This window comes from Argopecten irradians, chromosome 2, assembly GCF_041381155.1.
Source record: "Argopecten irradians isolate NY chromosome 2, Ai_NY, whole genome shotgun sequence".
Classification (NCBI taxonomy): Eukaryota; Metazoa; Mollusca; class Bivalvia; order Pectinida; family Pectinidae; genus Argopecten; species Argopecten irradians.
Genome location: NC_091135.1, coordinates 69,085,744 through 69,107,084, shown reverse-complemented (window position 1 = coordinate 69,107,084; position 21,341 = coordinate 69,085,744). Strand labels below are relative to the sequence as shown.

Sequence of the window (21,341 nt, the reverse complement as noted above, 5' to 3'; positions counted from 1 at the left end):
CTATTTGTAGATATAATTAAAATCAAGCTATCCCAAGACAATTTACAGTGTACAATGAATTCTTACTTGTATTGGTTTCAACAGGTGCTGAAGTGCTTTTAAATATGCCTTCATTTTAAACTGGCTGCTATTGCGGTTGTTGCCGAACGGGAGTTTACGAAAATTTCTTATCCCGTTTTCGTAGAAGTTCGGAAAAAAGACGCAAAATAGTCACGTGGTGTTTAAGGAGCGACATTGAAATGTCAGCTAGTTGGATTCTTTTACAAAGTGGGACCTCTTAATATATTTTCGATGCGTTTGTTTTACATATATAAATATATATATACATGTAAGTTTCCGATGCGTTGTCGTCCATTTTGATTTCCACTTAGTATTATGTCGGCTTGGTTTATGATACAGTATGATTTGTGTTGATCTAGAACACGATAACACCAGGCCTATACGTCTATTGGGGCTGAAATGGTCGCTATACCTGAATGGCCGAAATAAATAATAAGTCCATATTGTTTTGGTACATTATAATCATGTTCTAAATTTCAGTTTCATTTCAACAAAAATTATTTCAAGTACATTGAAGTAAGTCTACATAACAGGCAATGCTTATGTAAGTTCCGTCCAGTTAACAACATGTAAATATGTACAAATGAAGTGATTGACTATATTATTATAATATAAAGGTATACGTTTGTTTCAGTATAAAGAAAATTAAAAAAGACCATATCTTTTTAGAAACAATGACAATAATACCAACTGTTATATAAATGTAGTGATATAGTTTTTGTTTTGTTAACAGTATAATAAGGAAGTGTGATCATATGTCATGAAGGGAATACCATCATCCATAGTATCAATACCTAAAAAGTCCTAATTAGGTATTCACCCATTGACAATCCACTCAGTAATTCCCAATGGTTGATGTATGTATGCTTATCTTTGTAGAAAATTTAAATACACCTTTTGCTATAAAGTTAAGCTTGTCATGGCCTTAGTGTATGCAAATAAGGAGAATTATTATGAAATAGATACCAATCGGATAGGTAACCATAAATAAGGTCAGAGGTTTCTCTTACATGGAAAAAATGATTCTACTTCAAATGGATGCAAAATACGTTAATTTCATTTCCTGTAGATCTCACCGTGTAACCCCACTCTCTCTCCCTATCTCTCCTTATCCTAGTATAACCAACCATTACAATTGCTGTCACTTTCCTGTTGAACATATTCCATCAGAGTCTGTATAGCAATGCTTACCGACGATGGTAGTAGATATGTTTAGCCATCGATTTCAAATTTCCCGCGTTGTACTTTACGTCATACAATAAACAGGTTGAGGGCGTAACAAAGACGCATGATTGGCAAGTAGAGAGGCGGGAACAGCTGGCCACACAGCGATACACAGTGTTTGTTGTTATGTTTTCTGTCTCTTTCCCTACAGGGATGCGGTCAGTAGCAACCTTAACGAAATGTGCGTCTCTCTCGGTACGTTTTGTTTCTACCTTGCAGCCTTCGATAGAAGGCGTCTCAGGAAGTCCTGTAACAATGTGAGCATACCTCATCTCGAACACCGTTATTTCGAATAATATATATATTTATTTGTTAATGAATGCTGCAGGATAAAAAAAATTAAAATAATCAAAGCAAAGACTAGAAATGTGAAATTCACCCCTCTACACAGTGTCAGAAATACACTCTTTTAAATGGTGACCAAAATAGAAATTTCTTATTCATTGCTTCATTTTTAAAAAGGCAAATTGCTAGAAATAGAGAAAATTGTATTTTGAAAATCATTTGAACTCTTTGATCAAAGTTGAAAAGAAACTTTATCGGGACTGAAACCTCATCAGAGAAGATCCTTGCATAATAAAATTATTTTTGTACACAAAAAAATAAGTAGATGTACTGTATATAAGTTAATCTACCATAAATAGAACTCACCTGTCGGGAGGACGTTCCATATGGAAACGCCCCAGAAACAGCGGTTAAGGATGGTTATCATCTGACTGATCGGAACAGAACCCAGATATAGGGAAAGACACGTGACCCTACCATGGAACCTAAATGTGTCCGTGTGGTCAGATCCGATCCGCATATTTCCAGGAAGATCCATGTTAATGGTCAAAACGAGACGCTTGTCCTGCTTTACGGTGTACGGCCCATCGACTGCCACTTCAATGTGTCCATCGCTTAAAGCGACGCCGGCCGATACAAACTGCCAGGCACCTGGCCGAACCACATCGGGGAGACATGCACTGACATCTATGGCTTCCTTTGTGAGGTAACATATACAAAGGGTGTTGTTTTGTTCAATCCAAACAGAAAATTCAGTTTGTTCATTTCCGATTCCTGCACCACGAAAATGCAACAGAAACCCCTTTGATGTAACTGGGTCGGCATTAAAACTGAAAGTGAAAAACGTCTGATCATCTATGGACTTTGTTTGGCCGAATGACAGTGCGGCGTGGATGTCCACATATGGACGTGTCTGTCCGTCAAACTGTAATGGCTGACAGTGCAGGTAGGTATGAAGGACCGTATCAAACTGAATTCCACACTGACTGTTATTCTGAGGTGTTCCCTCTCTTACCTCGCTCAGAAAGGTCTTGTCTGACAAAGGCCAAAGAAGAATAGGAGCCCCAAAGGAATCAGTGTCGAGGGTCCCTAATCCAAACATAATAACAAGCAATCAGTGTCGAGGGCCACTAATCCAAACACAATAACAAGCAAATGACGAAACAAACGTAAGATATACTTTTACATGAAATATCATAATACAAACCGCCAAGGCAATTTCTAAACACAATTTATTTTTATCTTATCATAGAAAGAATTACTGGTACATATCTTTACCTAAATGGCTTTTAAATCTTAAAAAGTAACTAAATAGATCCTTAAACAAAACAACATACTCACCAACGCTCCAGTTAATTAAAAGTACAATAAATAATATCATCCTTAATTCCATCGTGTCGACACTACGTCTGTCTTACACGAACCTGGAAAGAGAATTTTTGACCCAGAAAACATTTAGATTTTTTCAGTAAAATATTCTCCATTATATTGATTTCGGATTTCCTATCTCCCCGATGAAAGTCGGACATTACATAGCACTTACGATTTGCATATTACCATACCCTATGTTGGTTCGACCTTTACTTTTGAAGTGTAATTATTGCATTTCCTACGCATCGTATGATGTTAGCTATTGTGTGGTGTGTGAATTCCCCGTCCCCTTCCGCCTTTTATAACCGGTAAATGGTCAGCATCATTTACATAAAACAGCAGACATTCTTATGGATTGATAAGTTACTTTCTAACATGGCATTTAGCGAATAAATGGTAAATTATTGTAATCCATTGACACAATACAACCTCAAATGCATTCGGTGGTGAACTGGATGTACTTAAGCTTTTTACTTTGGACAATGGATAAGTCGTGTTAATTGATATAAAGATAACTCAAACAGAACTAAATGTAATAGGTATTTAAGTGTAGGCATATTCACTCAAACAGAACTAAATGTAATAGGTATTTAAGTGTAGGCATATTCACTCAAACAGAACTAAATGTAATAGGTATTTAAGTGTAGGCATATTCACTCAAACAGAATTAAATGTAATAGGTATTTAAGTGTAGGCATATTCACTCAAACAGAACTAAATGTAATAGGTATTTAAGTGTAGGCATATTCACTCAAACAGAACTAAATGTAATAGGTATTTAAGTGTAGGCATATTCACTCAAACAGAACTAAATGTAATAGGTATTTAAGTGTAGGCATATTCACTCAAACAGAACTAAATGTAATAGGTATTTAAGTGTAGGCATATTCACTCAAACAGAACTAAATGTAATAGGTATTTAAGTGTAGGCATATTCACTCAAACAGAACTAAATGTAATAGGTATATTTAAGTGTAGGCATATTCACTCAAACAGAATTAAATGTAATAGGTATTTAAGTGTAGGCATATTCACTCAAACAGAATTAAATGTAATAGGTATTTAAGTGTAGGCATATTCACTCAAACAGAATTAAATGTAATAGGTATTTAAGTGTAGGCATATTCACTCAAACAGAACTAAATGTAATAGGTATTTAAGTGTAGGCATATTCACTCACACAGAACTAAATGTAATAGGTATTTAAGTGTAGGCATATTCACTCACACAGAACTAAATGTAATAGGTATTTAAGTGTAGGCATATTCACTCACACAGAACTAAATGTAATAGGTATTTAAGTGTAGGCATATTCACTCACACAGAACTAAATGTAATAGGTATTTAAGTGTAGGCATATTCACTCAAACAGAACTAAATGTAATAGGTATTTAAGTGTAGGCATATTCACTCACTCATATTCACTCAACAGAACTAAATGTAATAGGTATTTAAGTGTAGGCATATTCACTCAACAGAATAAATGTAATAGGTATTTAAGTGTAGGCATATTCACTCAAACACATTAAGTGTAGGCATATTCACTCAAACAGAACTAAATGTAATAGGTATTTAAGTGTAGGCATATTCACTCAAACAGAACTAAATGTAATAGGTATTTAAGTGTAGGCATATTCACTCACAAATGTAATAGGTATTTACATCAACAGAACTAAATGTATTCACTCACAGAATAATGTAATAGGTATTTAAGTGTAGGCATATTCACTCAAACAGAATTAAATGTAATAGGTATTTAAGTGTAGGCATATTCACTCAAACAGAATTAAATGTAATAGGTATTTAAGTGTAGGCATATTCACTCAAACAGAATTAAATGTAATAGGTATTTAAGTGTAGGCATATTCACTCAAACAGAATTAAATGTAATAGGTATTTAAGTGTAGGCATATTCACTCAAACAGAACTAAATGTAATAGGTATTTAAGTGTAGGCATATTCACTCAACAGAACTAAATGTAATAGGTATTTAAGTGTAGGCATATTCACTCAAACAGAACTAAATGTAATAGGTATTTAAGTGTAGGCATATTCACTCAAACAGAACTAAATGTAATAGGTATTTAAGTGTAGGCATATTCACTCAAACAGAACTAAATGTAATAGGTATTTAAGTGTAGGCATATTCACTCAAACAGAACTAAATGTAATAGTGTATTTAAGTGTATAGGCATATGTAGGCATTCACTCAAACAGAACTAAATGTAATAGGTATTTAAGTGTAGGCATATTCACTCAAACAGAACTAAATGTATAATAGGTATTTAAGTGTAGGCATATTCACTCAAACAGAACTAAATGTAATAGGTATTAAGTGTAGGCATATTCACTCAAACAGAACTAAATGTAATAGGTATTTAAGTGTAGGCATATTCACTCAAACAGAACTAAATGTAATAGGTATTTAAGTGTAGGCATATTCACTCAAACAGAAATAAATGAAACAGAACTAAATGTAATAGGTATTTAAGTGTAGGCATATTCACAATCTTTCAATACTGAAACAATAAAAATAGAGACAATAGTGAATGAGATACAACAAATCTCGTGCAATCACAATCGGAACTGAACGTGTCTTATCGACGGGAAATCGTCGGTCATATCTAAACGTGAAACACACGTTACGTCATAGTAGTATAGATCTCTCCCTTTAATTACCTTAGATTTCTATGAAATGTTCTTAAAAATCATTCCAAAGAAAATCGTACCTTTGCTGCATATACGTTATATAATCCAGGTAAGTGAAATATCAAGTACTATTAGTGGAGTGCTCACGTGAAATTTTCGATAATATATTATTTTTTCTGTATTTTATAATAACAGAAATTTTTATTACGATTTTTTTCATTTTGCAACTTAGCAAAAGATTGCGCCAAAATGAATGTTGATACTAAGAACAGCACATATTTTGTAAGTCATGTTAAGACGCTCCGAACAAATCTGATATCATTTCACAAAAAGGACAGAAAAAAATAATATAAATTATGTCAACTATTAAACCTCAAAACTGTCATTTTATTCTGCGTCTTTTGGTTGTGTATACTACAAAAACAGTTTTATATTGAAATAACTTAATTATTGTATTTCTAAGAAAAATGTTCATTGACATAAAAAATTAAAATATTGATTTTAATAAAATGCGCATGTTGTAATCAAATTATCATTACACAAAAGAATTTATTTCAGTAGTACTGAGTGATTCTAGAGAGCATCTTCGTCCTGTTCACAAAGATTAATCTAAGTGTCATTAGCGGCCAATGCAATGACAGAGTCAGGTAAATCTGTAGCCCATAGAAAAGGTTTTGCATGGCTTTGTCACAATTTTAGCCTCTAGGACTTGCGTTCTCTTAACAATCAACCTATAGAATAATTATACGAACAAATAATATAACAGCACCCATAAAACATATTACCCAGCTTCCATACATGCATCCTCGATACTCCAGGGCTTCCGATCACTTACGATCTCTACACCCCTGGACTATCTCATAGTGAAATTGAAGGCAGCTCAGCTGAAAACATTTGACCAATCACAGGCTAGCAAAGATTTCCTTTGAAGACTACAGAGAGAGCGACGCCTAACATCAAAGTCACACAGTCAACCACAGTGTACCGTTATACGGCTCTTTTGATGTACATCAAATGACTAAGTTACCTGTTCTATTCTGTTGCCTCCAGTTTTACTATGAGATAGTCCAGGGGTGTAGAGATCGTAAGTGATCGGAAGCCCTAGAGTATCGAGGATGCCATACATGTATATTGTCCTGATAAGACCTGACATTAACATCCAACATACCGAACATAAACACAGATGAATTTCTGACCCTAGCAATCCAGATCCTACACAAACTCGTAATAGTTAGTGTTATATTGCACTATGTGATAAGTTGACGGTAACCTCTGGTGGAACAAAGAACAATTGTGTGTTGTAGAGTACGTTAAGGATAAACAGCCGGGCTGTGTACCACATATTTCATCACAACGGACTGTACCAGTGGCATGGTGTTGGTCTGCGGGAGGTGATATCACTGTCACGTTGACTCCTAGTCGGATAAAGAATTAGTTCCCACCAGTTGTCCCGTTGGTTGGATAAAGAACTACAGATGTCGGTTGAGTAACAGTTAATGTTAAGGGTTCCACTGTGGAGTCTATGGTTGTTGTACTTGTCTGTACGGTCGATGTTGTAATTGGGGATGCACTTATTGGTGTTGAAGTCGTTTGTTCCGTGGAGGTTATGGTAGTAGGAGATATTATGGTTGTTAATGCTTGTGTCGTAACTGTTGTAGTTACTGGGACACTAGATGTTGGTGATGACGTTAGTGTTGTTCTTGGTGATGTTGTTGTTGGTAATGTAGTTGTTGTAGTTGTTGGTGATGTAGTTCTTGGTGATGTAGTTGTTGGTTATGTAGTTGTTGTAATTGTTGGTGATGTAGTTGTTGTAATTGTTGGTGATGTAGTTGTTGTAATTGTTGGTGATTGTTGGTGATGTAGTTGTTGTAATTGTTGGTGATGTAGTTGTTGTAATTGTTGGTGATGTAGTTGTTGTAATTGTTGGTAATGTAGTTGTTGTAATTGTTGGTAATGTAGTTGTTGTAATTGTTGGTGATGTAGTTGTTGTAATTGTTGGCGATGTAGTTGTTGTAATTATTGGTAATGTAGTTGTTGTAATTGTTGGTGATGTAGTTGTTGTAATTGTTGGTGATGTAGTTGTTGTAATTGTTGGTGATGTAGTTGTTGTAATTGTTGGTGATGTAGTTGTTGTAATTGTTGGTGATGTAGTTGTTGTAATTGTTGGTGATGTAGTGTTGTAATGTTGGTGATGTAGTTGTTGTAATTGTTGGTGATGTAGTTGTTGTAATTGTTGGTGATGTAGTTGTTGTAATTGTTGGTGATGTAGTTGTTGTAATTGTTGGTGATGTAGTTGTTGTAATTTGTTGGTAATGTAGTTGTTGTAATTGTTGGTGATGTAGTTGTTGTAATTGTTGGTGATGTAGTTGTTGTAATTGTTGGTGATGTAGTTGTTGTAATTGTTGGTGATGTAGTTGTTGTAATTGTTGGTGATGTAGTTGTTGTAGTTGTTGGTGATGTAGTTGTTGTAATTGTTGGTGATGTAGTTGTTGTAATTGTTGGTGATGTAGTTGTTGTAATTGTTGGTGATGTAGTTGTTGTAATTGTTGGTAATGTAGTTGTTGTAATTGTTGGTGATGTAGTTGTTGTAATTGTTGGTGATGTAGTTGTTGTAATTGTTGGTGATGTAGTTGTTGTAATTGTTGGTGATGTAGTTGTTGTAATTGTTGGTGATGTAGTTGTTGTAATTGTTGGTGATGTAGCTGTTGTAACTGTTGGTGATAAGTTATTGTAATTGTTGGAAATGTAGTTGTTGTAATTGTTGGTGATGTAGTTGTTGGTGATGTAGTTGTTGGTGATGTAGTTGTTGTAATTGTTGGTGATGTAGTTGTTGTAATTGTTGGTGATGTAGTTCTTGGTGATGTAGTTGTTGGTTATGTAGTTGTTGTAATTGTTGGTGATGTAGTTGTTGTAATTGTTGGTGATGTAGTTGTTGTAATTGTTGGTGATGTAGCTGTTGTAACTGTTGGTGATGTAGTTGTTGTAATTGTTGGTAATGTAGTTGTTGTAATTGTTGGTGATGTAGTTGTTGGTGATGTAGTTGTTGGTGATGTAGTTGTTGGTGATGTAGTCGTTGAAGTTGTTGATGATGTAGTCGTTGTAGCTGTTGGTGGTGTAGTTGTTGAAGTTGTTGGTGATGTAGTTGTTGTAGTTGTTGGTGATGTAGTTGTTGTAGTTGTTGGTGATGTAGTTGTTGTAATTGTTGGTGATGTAGTTGTTGTAATTGTTGGAGATGTAGTTGTTGTAATTGTTGGTGATGTAGTTGTTGTTATTGTTGGAGATGTAGTTGTTGTAGTTGTTGGTGATGTAGTTATTGTTGTAGTTGTTGATGATGTAATTGTTGATGTAGTTGTTGGTGATGTAGTTGTTGTAATTGTTGGAGATGTAGTTGTTGTAATTGTTGGTGATGTAGTTGTTTTAATTGTTGGTGATGTAGTTGTTGTAATTGTTGGTGATGTAGTTGTTGTAGTTGTTGGTGACGACGTTGCTGTAGTTGTTGGTGATGTAGTTGTTAGTAATATAGTTGTTGAGGTTGTTGGTGATGTAGTTGTTGTAATTGTTGGTGATGTAGATGTTGTAATTGTTGGCGATGTAGTTGTTGTAATTGTTGGTAATGTAGTTGTTGTAATTGTTGGCGATGTAGTTGTTGTAATTGTTGGTGATGTAGTTGTTGTAATTGTTGGTGATGTAGATGTTGTAATTGTTGGCGATGTAGTTGTTGTAATTGTTGGTAATGTAGTTGTTGTAATTGTTGGTGATGTAGATGTTGTAATTGTTGGCGATGTAGTTGTTGTAATTATTGGCGATGTAGTTGTTGTAATTGTTGGTGATGTAGTTGTTGTAATTGTTGGTGATGTAGTTGTTGTAATTGTTGGTGATGTAGATGTTGTAATTGTTGGCGATGTAGTTGTTGTTGTTGTTGGTAATGTAGTTGTTGTAATTGTTGGTGATGTAGATGTTGTAATTATTGGCGATGTAGTTGTTGTAATTATTGGCGATGTAGTTGTTGTAATTGTTGGTGATGTAGTTGTTGTAAGTATTGGTAATGTAGTTGTTGTAACTGTTGGTGATGTAGTTGTTGTAACTGTTGGTGATGTAGTTGTTGTAATTGTTGGTGATGTAGTTGTTGTAATTGTTGGTAATGTAGTTGTTGTAATTGTTGGTGATGTAGTTGTTGTAATTGTTGGTGATGTAGTTGTTGTAATTGTTGGTGATGTAGCTGTTGTAACTGTTGGTGATGTAGTTATTGTAATTGTTGGAAATGTAGTTGTTGTAATTGTTGGTGATGTAGTTGTTGGTGATGTAGTTGTTGGTGATGTAGTTGTTGTAATTGTTGGTGATGTAGTTGTTGTAATTGTTGGTGATGTAGTTCTTGGTGATGTAGTTGTTGGTTATGTAGTTGTTGTAATTGTTGGTGATGTAGTTGTTGTAATTGTTGGTGATGTAGTTGTTGTAATTGTTGGTGATGTAGCTGTTGTAACTGTTGGTGATGTAGTTGTTGTAATTGTTGGTAATGTAGTTGTTGTAATTGTTGGTGATGTAGTTGTTGGTGATGTAGTTGTTGGTGATGTAGTTGTTGGTGATGTAGTTGTTGGTGATGTAGTCGTTGAAGTTGTTGATGATGTAGTCGTTGTAGCTGTTGGTGGTGTAGTTGTTGTAGTTGTTGGTGATGTAGTTGTTGTAGTTGTTGGTGATGTAGTTGTTGTAGTTGTTGGTGATGTAGTTGTTGTAATTGTTGGTGATGTAGTTGTTGTAATTGTTGGTGATGTAGTTGTTGTAATTGTTGGTGATGTAGTTGTTGTAATTGTTGGAGATGTAGTTGTTGTAGTTGTTGGTGATGTAGTTATTGTTGTAGTTGTTGATGATGTAATTGTTGGTGATGTAGTTATTGTTATAGTTGTTGAGGATGTAATTGTTGGTGATGTAGTTATTGGTGATGTAGTTGTCGGTGATATATTTGTTGGTGATGTAGTTGTTGTAGTTGTTGGTGATGTAGTTGTTGGTGATGTAGTTGTTGTAATTGTTGGAGATGTAGTTGTTGTAATTGTTGGTGATGTAGATGTTGTAGTTGTTGGTAATGTAGTTGTTGTAATTGTTGGTGATGTAGTTGTTGTAATTGTTGGTGATGTAGTTGTTGTAATTGTTGGTGATGTAGTTGTTGTAGTTGTTGGTGACGACGTTGCTGTAGTTGTTGGTGATGTAGTTGTTAGTAATATAGTTGTTGAGGTTGTTGGTGATGTAGTTGTTGTAATTGTTGGTGATGTAGTTGTTGTAATTGTTGGTGATGTAGTTGTTGTAATTGTTGGTGATGTAGTTGTTGTAATTGTTGGTGATGTAGTTGTTGTAATTGTTGGTGATGTAGTTGTTGTAGCTGTTGGTGGTGTAGTTGTTGTAGTTGTTGATGATGTAGTTGTTGGTGATGTAGTTGTTGTAGTTGTTGGTGATGTAGTTGTTGTAGTTGTTGGTGATGTAGTTGTTGGTGATGTAGTTGTTGGTGATGTAGTTGTTGGTGATGTAGTTGTTGGTAATATAGTTGTTGTAGTTGTTGGTGTCGAAGTTGTTGTAGTTGTTGGTGATGTAGTCGTTTGTGATGTAGTTGTTGGTGATATAGTCGTTGGTGATGTAGTTGTTGGAGATGTAGTTGTTGGTGATGTAGTTGTTGGTGATGTAGTTGTTGGTGATGTAGTTGTTGTAGTTACTGGTGATGTAGTTGTTGAAGTTGTTAGTAAATTAGATGTTGACGCTGATGTTGTCATTGCAGTTCCTGATGCTCCGGCTAATGTTGTTGTTACAGCTATATTTGTTGTATTTGTCGCTGCCTCGTTTGCTGTAGACATTTGTAATTTGGTTGTTGAAGACGTAAATCCCTCAGTTAGTGTATTTGTTGTTGTTGTTGTTGTTGTTATTTTTGTTGTTGTTGTTGTTGCCGTTGTTGTTGTTGTTGTTGTTGTTGTTGTTGTTGTTGTTGTTGTTGTTGCTGCCGCCGTTGTTTTTGTTGTTTTTGTTGTTGTTGTTGTTAATATTGTTCCTGCTGGTTCATATCCTGTGGTTGTAGTATATACTTTGGTAATTGTATAATCCCCCTTAGATTTTGCTTTGTCCACATTTTCACTTGTTTCTCCAGTCTGATATCGCGGCGGTAGAAGACCCCTGTTTAGAGATAGAGTTTATTTCTAGTACCGCTGTAGTCATTTTTCCGGTTCTGTGGTGGTCGTAGTTTTCGGTTGTGTGGTGGATATAATTTGAGATTTCGCGGTGGTTTTAGTTTGCGGTTCTGTGGTGCTCGTAGTTTGTGATTCTGTGGTCGTAGTTTGCGGTACTGTGATAGTTTGGATGTTAATATTTTCCTCGGGAAGCTGAACTACGTCTAAATCTTGCTGCATTAAATTCACTGAAAAAAATTAAAAGATGATAAAGGAATTTCTTGTTCAACTTTGATGTAAATGTGTAGTGTGAGATTATTTATCAAATACAATATTTTTGTTAGAATTAATCGGAGAGATACCACTGGTACTGAAGACATTCCTTAACTAGAAATATATTAATGTCATGTTAAAATGTATCGATGTTATTTCTAATAACCTAATCATTTACTGGCAGTAAATGTACAGTTTAGTGGTTTAAAAATAAAAATGTCATCTGAGCTATCTCTAGCATTAGGTCTATCTCGTATTTTAAAATCATCATATTCAATGGAGCACTTTCAATGAACATTTTAGTACGTATACATGGCGATTTGTGAACTTGAGAACTAGAGAACATCGTAATAAATAGTTTTGTATGTTCCTTCTTTAAACTTCTATTTTGTAAATATTAAACGTTCTGAGAAAATTCAGAAACAGTAACATCTTACCGCTCCAAGCCGTGCCGATGAGACCGAACAGGACCAGTCCGAAGTGGGGACATCTCGACATTTTTGGTTCTGCATAAGTAGGACTAGAAGGAGAGCAGTTTTAGTTAGAGTTGACGATACTCACCTTGATTAGTCTATTGTTGATAGCCGATGCAAAGGTCGTGTTAGCGGAACTTCAAACAGGTTAGATAGCAGACGTTAGTATATCCAGTATGGTCCGTGAAGGCATGGTTTGTATTGGATTACCATTAGGCTAATGAGTAGTTGTACAACGGGGAGTGTTTCAACTGGGTTATAGTGATAACACACGATGTTTGTATAGGATAATCGGTCTAGTACTGGGTTTAAGTAAGTTGATCAATTACTCATATTTATAAGTACAGATTGACAGGGAAATATACCAGATAGTCATAATACTACCATAATGTTGTGTTTACATATTGTTACTACATATATGTATAACATTAAAGCTGGAGATCGATACTGAAACGTCTACTATGACATCCGGGTAATTACAAAGATCTTACAACTAGGACATCTCACCTTTATAGAAATAGGTGTTTCTGAATGAGGCTACTAAGCTGTGAATTTGTATCCAATCATTTTATTTATACGTGTCGTGACCATTACTTTATACACCACCTTCTGTCAAGTTAAAGTAATTATCTTAAGTGACTTTTTATCATTTAGGAGACGAATTAATATAAGCTATAGGCTTGTCGTCCAATCCTGACTTCGAATGTATGTGTATGTATGAGAGGTTAATATAATAAAATGTATTAAAACTAATAGTACGTTGATTAGTATTTAAAGAGTTGTATTGCGCTTGACATGTTACATACGATATCATTAGCAAACAGTTTTCATAAATCATGATATATGACAGAACCATACTCTTTCATATGCTTGGTATGGAGGACAGGTATTTCCTTAATTGGGCTCACTAAAGTAAGCAAAGAGCTTCGGAATGTTACCTAGTTTAGTACACCATGTGTGGAATGTCCTTCATATCCTCATACTGAGAAGCTTTACAAGATACTCGAAACATTGTAAGGAAGTAGACTAGCTATTTGTTTGAAACGTTTTACTCTACATGTTGTAAGCAACCCTTTATCATATTCTGTTTTTATTCAGTTTTATTTTTCTGTTCATTATTACAATAAGTAAAATAAACATAACGTACAGTATAATATGTACATAATATATCTGAATATGATTCCTTGTGTATTTTAGAAAACACGAGCAGCGCCTTGTACCATAAAACTGTTCTCAGGTATTTTTATTTTTTTTGCTCAAGTCTAATAATTGACTCAAAGTTGACAAGTTACTCAACTTTGAGTAAAGCACTCCACCATAAAAATAAACAAAAAATCAAAGAAAAAAAATCATTCTGAAGTGTGAATTTACTCAAGTAGACATAGTAAAAGACTTAAGTCCAATCATTGAATCCCATGATCTTCTTTACTAACAACCACAGCTCTCTACACCAATTTAAATATCTCCTATACCCTTTCCACCAAGTACTATATACCGATATGGCTGTCTTACTGTATACCACCAAGTACTATATACCGATATGTCTGTCTTACTGTATACCACCAAATACTATATACCGATATGTCTGTCTTACTGTATACCACCAAGTACTATATACCGATATGTCTGTCTCACTGTATACCACCAAGTACTATATACCGATATGTCTGTCTTACTGTATACCACCAAGTACTATATACCGATATGTCTGTCTTACTGTATACCACCAAGTACTATATACCGATATGTCTGTCTCACTGTATACCACCAAGCACTATATACCGATATGTCTGTCTCACTGTATACCACCAAGCACTATATACCGATATGTCTGTCTTACTGTATACCACCAAGTACTATATACCGATATGTCTGTCTCACTGTATACCACCAAGCACTTTATACCGATATGTCTGTCTCACTGTATACCACCAAGCACTATATACCGATATGTCTGTCTTACTGTATACCACCAAGTACTATATACCGATATGTCTGTCTTACTGTATACCACCAAGCACTATATACCGATATGTCTGTCTCACTGTATACCACCAAGCACTATATACCGATATGTCTGTCTTACTGTATACCAACAAGTACTATATACCGATATGTCTGTCTTACTGTATACCACCAAGCACTATATACCGATATGTCTGTCTTACTGTATACCAACAAGTACTATATACCGATATGTCTGTCTTACTGTATACCACCAAGCACTATATACCGATATGTCTGTCTTACTGTATACCACCAAGCACTATATACCGATATGTCTGTCTTACTGTATACCACCAAGTATTATATACCGATATGTCTGTCTTACTGTAACGTAATGAGCTGCTGGAACAATAAAATTACTGGTATGGAGGTTCAGCTATCGCACCAAATAATCCATTATGTTTGTCTCATTGCTGGTATCAACCATCAGGCTTCAATTATTGGACAGGATTTTACTTTATGAAAGCTAGTCTGCTAAACCTGCCTGTATTATAAGATTTTTTATTTGTTTTATTTTGCCTAATACATATTATTTTGCCTAATACTTATTAGGCAAATCAAATGAAATTAAAAAGCCTAATATTATAGGCAGGTTAAGCGGACTATATAACTTTGATACGCTGGTTTAAAATCAATGTACTTATTAATTTCTGTTAAGATATCTGGACAAATAACAAAGAAATTGTGGAGTATTTTTTTCACGACTGAAGGATGTTTAACCATTTTCTTTCTAAAACAGTCTTTATTTACAATCACCAGTTTTATTTTCAGGATAAAACAATGGCAGTATGTGTGCTTGCTCTGTAAACATCATGGAATTTTAATTTGGTGTAATATATCTTCTGTATTAGTTGTGTATTTCTTCTGAAGGATCCACTTTTACACATATTTTACCATTTAAAATCAACCAAACAAATCACACGTTAACTGTACGATATAATGTAGACAACATTGTCCGTCATTCAGCTGCACCATACCAGTGATGAGACAGGATCAAACATCAAGTTTTCTCTGGTACGTAGCTATTACACTAATTATATAGCATACACAATTGCGGAAAAAACAAACGTTAGAACCGAAAGTTAAATAAGATGCTGCATTAAAATGTTACAAAGTTTTAAATTTTATATTACTTTTTTACATTTTCGCAGTGAAATATAAGGGTTTCGGTGTACATAATAGCGATATATATCAATATATATTTCAAACTATAAATTTTGATATTTTCACTCGCTATTGACCAATCTGAGTGCAATATTGACAGAAAAAATATCATTTTGATTGTTAACTCATCATTGTTTTGCTTGGTGAATACCAGAAATATTTCACCTAGTGAGGTGTAAACTTCGATATTTTTCACTCGTTTTCATCTCACTCGATGAAACATAACTGACATTCATAAAGAAACAAAAAAAATGTATACGTGTACAATAATGTAATGTTTACAATATACATCATATTGAAATATATATTTTTTGTTCATTTATCTGTTTTTGTACAACACTCAAATGATCATTAAATATATAAATAATGTTGTTACAATCTTTAATATTAGTCAGATAGAACAAAACGTTAAAACACACTTTATGAAATGCTATAAGACGTTTTATATGAGATTGCAGTTGTTATTGTTGACGTTACATTCGCTCATGTTGCCATAACATTTCCATCCTCTCCGTTTATGTGTCTCACTGTTTCATATAATAACCGGACAGTGAGAGGGACACGTGTGTTGTAATGATTATGTTGTAGATACGACAAGTCCCGAGACCATCCGACAATTCCTCAATACTGAACGATTTACATGTCATGTCCATCATACAACTGGAACCACACTGGAGTAGACTGACATCCGGGTACGCTGCTACATACAGGTGAAGGTCAGGGTTGGGCACGAGGTCCTGCGTCATGACGTACTCTACCAATGTGACGTCATTACCTATGTACATTACGGCGGTGAAATAAAGTGGAGGATGTAGTGGCGACTCAGTAGAGATCACTGAAGACGGAGTAGAGGTCACTGTAAACGGAGTAGAGGTCTCTGTAGACGGAGTAGAGGTCACTGTAGACGGAGTAGAGGTCACTGTAGACAGAGTAGAGGTCTCTGTAGACGGAGTAGAGGTCACTGTAGACGGAGTAGAGGTCACTGTAGACAGAGTAGAGGTCACTGTAGACGGAGTAGAGGTCACTGTAGACAGAGTAGAGGTCACTGTAGACGGAGTAGAGGTCACTGTAGATAGAGTAGTAGACGGAGTAGAGGTCACTGTAGATAGAGTAGAGGTCACTGTAGACGGAGTAGAGGTCACTGTAGACGGAGTAGAGGTCACTGTAGACGGAGTAGAGGTCACTGTAGACGGAGTAGATGGACATGTTGCTGAATTCAAAATTGTAGTCAGCGTGGCTGTTGAGAAAACCGTTAATGGGTTTAGTAATTACCCCTGTTCGTTTTAAATAAAAAATTTGTTTACATTTGAATAATATCAAAATAGGTGAGGAGGTGTTTAAGTATTATCTATTTCAATACAGGTTCTGGTATATGTTTTCATGCCGTGCTTGATACCATGACGTGTTCAGAAAATATTAAATACCAACCAAGTTGCAATCATTATACTACTATATTGTAAACCAAATTGTTTTGTGGAGATGTACATGTCAAGCCGTTTTTATCGGTCTGATGTCGAGATCTAGACGCATGTTCTGTCGAATGCCGAAATCTAGACGCAGGTTCTGTCTGGTGTCGGGATCTAGACGTATGTTCTGTCTGGTGTCGGGATCTAGACGTATGTTCTGTCTGGTGTCGGGATCTAGACGAATGTTCTGTCTGATGTCGAGATCTAGACGCATGTTCTGTCGGATGACGAAATTTAGACGCATGTTCTGTCTGGTGTCGGGATCTAGACGTATGTTCTGTCTGGTGTCGGGATCTAGACGAATGTTCTGTCTGATGTCGAAATCTAGACGTATTTTCTGTCTGATGTCGAAATAAAGACATATGTTCTGTCTTGTGTCAAGATATAGACGTATGTTCTGTTTGATGTCGGAATATTAACGTTTGTTCTGTCTGGTGTCGAGATATAGACGTATTTTCTGTCTGGTGTCGAGATATAGACGTATTTCTGCCTGATGTCGGGATCCAGACGTATGTTCAGTCTGTAGACGGGATCTAGACGTATGTTTTGTCTGATGTCTAGATATAGACGTGTGTTCTGTCTGATATCGGGATCGAAACATATATACTGTGTGATGTCGAGATATAGACGTATGTTCTGTCTAATGTCGAGAAATTGACGTATGGTCTGCCTGATGTCTAGATATAGATGTATGTTCTGTTTGATTTCGGAATTAAGACGTATGTTCTGTCTGATGTTGGGATATACGTATGTTCAGCCTGATGTCAGGATCTACGTATGTTCTGTCTGTTGACGGGATCTAGACGTATGTTCTGTCTGGTGTCGAGATAAAGACGTATGTTGTCTGATGTCGGGATCTATACGTATGTTCTGTCTGATGTCGGGATATAGACGAATGTTCTGTCTTATGTCTATATTTAGATGTATTTTTTTGATTGATATCGGAATTAAGACGTATGTTTAGTCTGATGTCGGGATATATACGTATTTTCTATTTATTTTTGTTCGGGGATTTATTTTCCTGATTTTTTTTATCGCACGGGAAGTTAGGTTTGTTTCCAGTAATTGCCTCAGTCGGTGCACCTGTTGGATTTCGATCGGAATTAAGACGTATGTTTAGTCTGATGTCGGGATATATACGTATTTTCTATTTATTTTTGTTCGGGGATTTATTTTCCTGATTTTTTTTATCGCACGGGAAGTTAGGTTTGTTTCCAGTAATTGCCTCAGTCGGTGCACCTGTTGGATTTCGATATTAAACTGATCTGAAGATTCATATGAATACTTGATAAGACTAATAAATACACTCACGGGTAGAGGCATAGCAGACATATGTGCTTTCCTCGCAGGCTTCATCGACATCATGCAAATCAGACTCATGCAGCTTGTCGTCGAATAAGGAAAGGCATGTGACGGAGCCAGTATAAGAGGGGAAACTATTGTCAAAACAGCCGCCAATTCGGAGGACGCCGGGTGTTTGAAACGCTTGTTTCTTCTCTCCTATAAGCTCTTCCTTTACAACACTGAGTACGATGACTGCTATCTTGCCCATGCTATTATCCACCGCAACCGCGAAGAGCTGCCACTGGTTTGTCTGAACCGTCCCTGTAAAGTACAGCGACTCCGACGCACCCGTGTTTAGTGTGCGGTAGATGTGTAGGTCTGTTCCCTGGTGTAGAACCATCTTGACAGACGTCGTCCCGCCAGTACTTTGGTAATGCATTAGACATCTATCCCGTACGACAATATTTGATGGTTTCATGTAAAATGTAAAGGTGTAGTCGTCTCGTTCTTCAAAGCTGTGAGGTCCAACGTTTACATCAACCGAGTTGAGGCCGTCGAAGAAGACTGTGTCGATACTGCTGTAGAGTGCTTCCTTGTATTGAATACCGGATTGGGTCGGGTCCTGTGTAATACCCTCCATGGTCTCGTACACACTGGATTGTTGATGTAGAGGCCAATTATATAGCGGAAAGGCAGGTCCAGGAGCATTGCAAGAACCTGTGAAAAAATTAACTGATTAAGAACAAATGTAATTATGCGATTAATTTCCAGAGGAATGTTGAGCCATCAGTTTACTTTTGTACAATAGAAACGCTTTTAGCACATATATTCTCTATTTATTACAACGATATTTATATTTAAATAACTCCTTCATAGTTTAAGAGCGTGAGTAATTCTAGATAAACAACCGTACATGAATACTCATACAGGGCAAGTGTATTCTGAATAATTTTGATAGATGTAAATGTTCCGCGACATCATCACAGAGTATAATAGAATCAATGCGTTCCATAATCTTTAATAAACAATATTACATTTATACAATTGTAGTTTAAAGCATCACGATACTATGTAATATTAATGATTTCAATTTTTTTTAAATTTGCGACATTATGGGAACATACAAGACATTTCATTTGGAAACGATAACAGAAATTCTATATAAAATTCAAGAAGACCTTCACACGCGAACCTTTTGACAATTATTGTAAGTTATTACATTTTCAAATCAAAGTTTCAAAATCCCATTCATCTTTTTATTCATCATATCCGAAATAGTGACCTACTAAAAAAATCATACACAACCTGTAAGCTGTTAAAACTAACAAAATGTAACTACAGGTATTTGAATTATACTTACATATTAGCGAGAGAACTATAGACAACGTAGTGAACAGCATTCCTGTCGCCAAGTGATCGTTCTGCAATGATGCTGCGATGGTTAACGGTCCTCTGAATTGGTATAAACTCAGCGAGGGTTATGTTTGGAGCAAGGTATTAAAAAAAGAATACATTGTATTTCAGAAAAAATAGGTTAACAATAGGTTAACGGGATTTATACAGGGCAAGATTTATTAACAAATACCATATTTTAATCGATTTTCACATTTAAAAAATTCAAAAACATACATGATGTAACGCATACATCCAAAACAAAACTATTCAATTGATTCATTTTAATATTCCCAGGAAACAGAACGACAACTATTCATTAATAGTGTATGTTCAGCTCTACAACTTTTAATTGAACATTTTATTATTATGTAAATGTTCTATTTCAGAAAAAAAATCATTTAAACCTTTCTGTCTGCGTTCAATAAAAGTTCCATCGTTCTACACATGGTAAACAGTCCATTGTATTTACTCTGTGGTTTTATCTGAAGAGCCCTAGTATCTGGTTAATCAGCAAAACAAACGTACTGTTAGGGACCACTTATCTTTTTCAATTTTTCAATTTCAATTTCAACAAATTTTATTTCAAATAAAATTTGAAAAGGGGTTGAACAACAGGCATAGCCTATTAGTTCTTTCCCTAAGTAACAACTAGTACATAGCAATATATACAAGATATATAAGTTAAGACACGAAGTGTTGTGTACAATATGTAACAGTAAAAACATATTATAATTATCAGATATAAGATTTGAATGTGGAGGTTTGTAGTTACAGATATTTTTTTAATCATGTTTAATTGCTAAAAACTGCATGTATCTAGAAGATAATTGCCAGGTTTTAAAAGGTTATTGGTACTGAATCCATTATTCAATGAAAGGTTTCCCTCCACTATAGGATACAGACCAAAAAATGTCCATATCGGCTTACTAGCCATTGGTCATCACCCATGAGGTTTGGGGCTAGTCATGGATACTGGATTCTGTATTTAAAGTAAGATTGTTAACAGGGGAGTACCCGGTAAGTCAGTTTTGCTGTATTTATGAATAACTTTGAAAGATTTTTAAAAGTATATATATATATAAGTTAAGCTACATTTGTCTGTTCAATAATATAATTATTGAGTTAGAAAATATAGGACATACTTTTAAGATGATTGAGTTAATCCATCTCCATCTTTATATTAATGTTTATAACTGAAATAATAATTTAGTTATCACCTAAAAAACACTGCATAGTAAATATTATAATTAATACATAATGCATACATATAAACTTATCTATTTAAATTGCTATCTGTCCATTGGATATAGTATATAAATTACAAAAAATGTAAATAGAAATGAAAGTGTTCAAAGAAATAATTAAAAACCTGGACATTAGATATATAATCTGTTTGAATTGCGTACACAAACAGTTTTGTCATCAACTAATACAAACTGTATATCTTAGTGCCATGACCACAGCTGTCCGTTATATTACTCAAAAATACAATCCATTGGTGTCATTAAAGAGGCTTTCCGATGATGAACAGTTTTTGGCATTTATCT

General features: G+C 35.1%; 3 protein-coding genes across 3 annotated transcripts; all 3 read right to left on the bottom strand.

Annotated features, from left to right (window-relative positions):
- Nucleotides 1-509: 509 nt before the first annotated feature.
- On the bottom strand, nucleotides 510-3,489 carry LOC138317075 (uncharacterized). The gene is made up of 3 exons (XM_069258697.1): nucleotides 2,911-3,489; nucleotides 1,936-2,658; nucleotides 510-1,531 (listed from the first exon to the last, which is right to left on the bottom strand). Exons 1-3 carry the CDS (start codon nucleotides 2,960-2,962, stop codon nucleotides 1,248-1,250), a joined length of 1,059 nt encoding a protein of 352 aa, XP_069114798.1. The 5' UTR covers nucleotides 2,963-3,489; the 3' UTR covers nucleotides 510-1,247.
- Nucleotides 3,490-8,462: 4,973 nt separating this feature from the next.
- Nucleotides 8,463-12,503, bottom strand: LOC138316813 (mucin-2-like). Its single transcript, XM_069258470.1, has 4 exons — nucleotides 12,443-12,503; nucleotides 10,765-11,632; nucleotides 10,071-10,225; nucleotides 8,463-8,692 (listed from the first exon to the last, which is right to left on the bottom strand). Exons 1-4 carry the CDS (start codon nucleotides 12,501-12,503, stop codon nucleotides 8,463-8,465), a joined length of 1,314 nt encoding a protein of 437 aa, XP_069114571.1.
- A 3,510-nt stretch (nucleotides 12,504-16,013) lies between these two features.
- Nucleotides 16,014-19,110, bottom strand: LOC138317074 (mucin-5B-like). The gene is made up of 2 exons (XM_069258696.1): nucleotides 18,427-19,110; nucleotides 16,014-16,886 (listed from the first exon to the last, which is right to left on the bottom strand). The coding sequence occupies exons 1-2, from the start codon at nucleotides 19,037-19,039 to the stop codon at nucleotides 16,174-16,176; spliced, it is 1,326 nt and encodes a 441-aa protein (XP_069114797.1). The 5' UTR covers nucleotides 19,040-19,110; the 3' UTR covers nucleotides 16,014-16,173.
- Nucleotides 19,111-21,341: the final 2,231 nt, after the last annotated feature.

Coding starts and splice junctions, on each gene's coding strand:
- LOC138317074 (XM_069258696.1), bottom strand. CDS start 19,039: ATGGAGGGTATTACACAGGACCCGACCCAATCCGGTATTCAATACAAG. Junction 16,887..18,426: donor TGTCTGCTATGCCTCTACCC/GTGAGTGTATTT, acceptor TTTTCTCAACAG/CCACGCTGACTACAATTTTG.
- LOC138317075 (XM_069258697.1), bottom strand. CDS start 2,962: ATGGAATTAAGGATGATATTATTTATTGTACTTTTAATTAACTGGAGC. Junction 2,659..2,910: donor TTTAATTAACTGGAGCGTTG/GTGAGTATGTTG, acceptor TGTTTGGATTAG/GGACCCTCGACACTGATTCC. Junction 1,532..1,935: donor ATGGAACGTCCTCCCGACAG/GTGAGTTCTATT, acceptor ACATTGTTACAG/GACTTCCTGAGACGCCTTCT.
- LOC138316813 (XM_069258470.1), bottom strand. CDS start 12,503: ATGTCGAGATGTCCCCACTTCGGACTGGTCCTGTTCGGTCTCATCGGC. Junction 11,633..12,442: donor CATCGGCACGGCTTGGAGCG/GTAAGATGTTAC, acceptor CTACAACCACAG/GATATGAACCAGCAGGAACA. Junction 10,226..10,764: donor CCAACAACTACAGCAACGTC/GTCACCAACAAC, acceptor CACCACCAACAG/CTACAACGACTACATCATCA.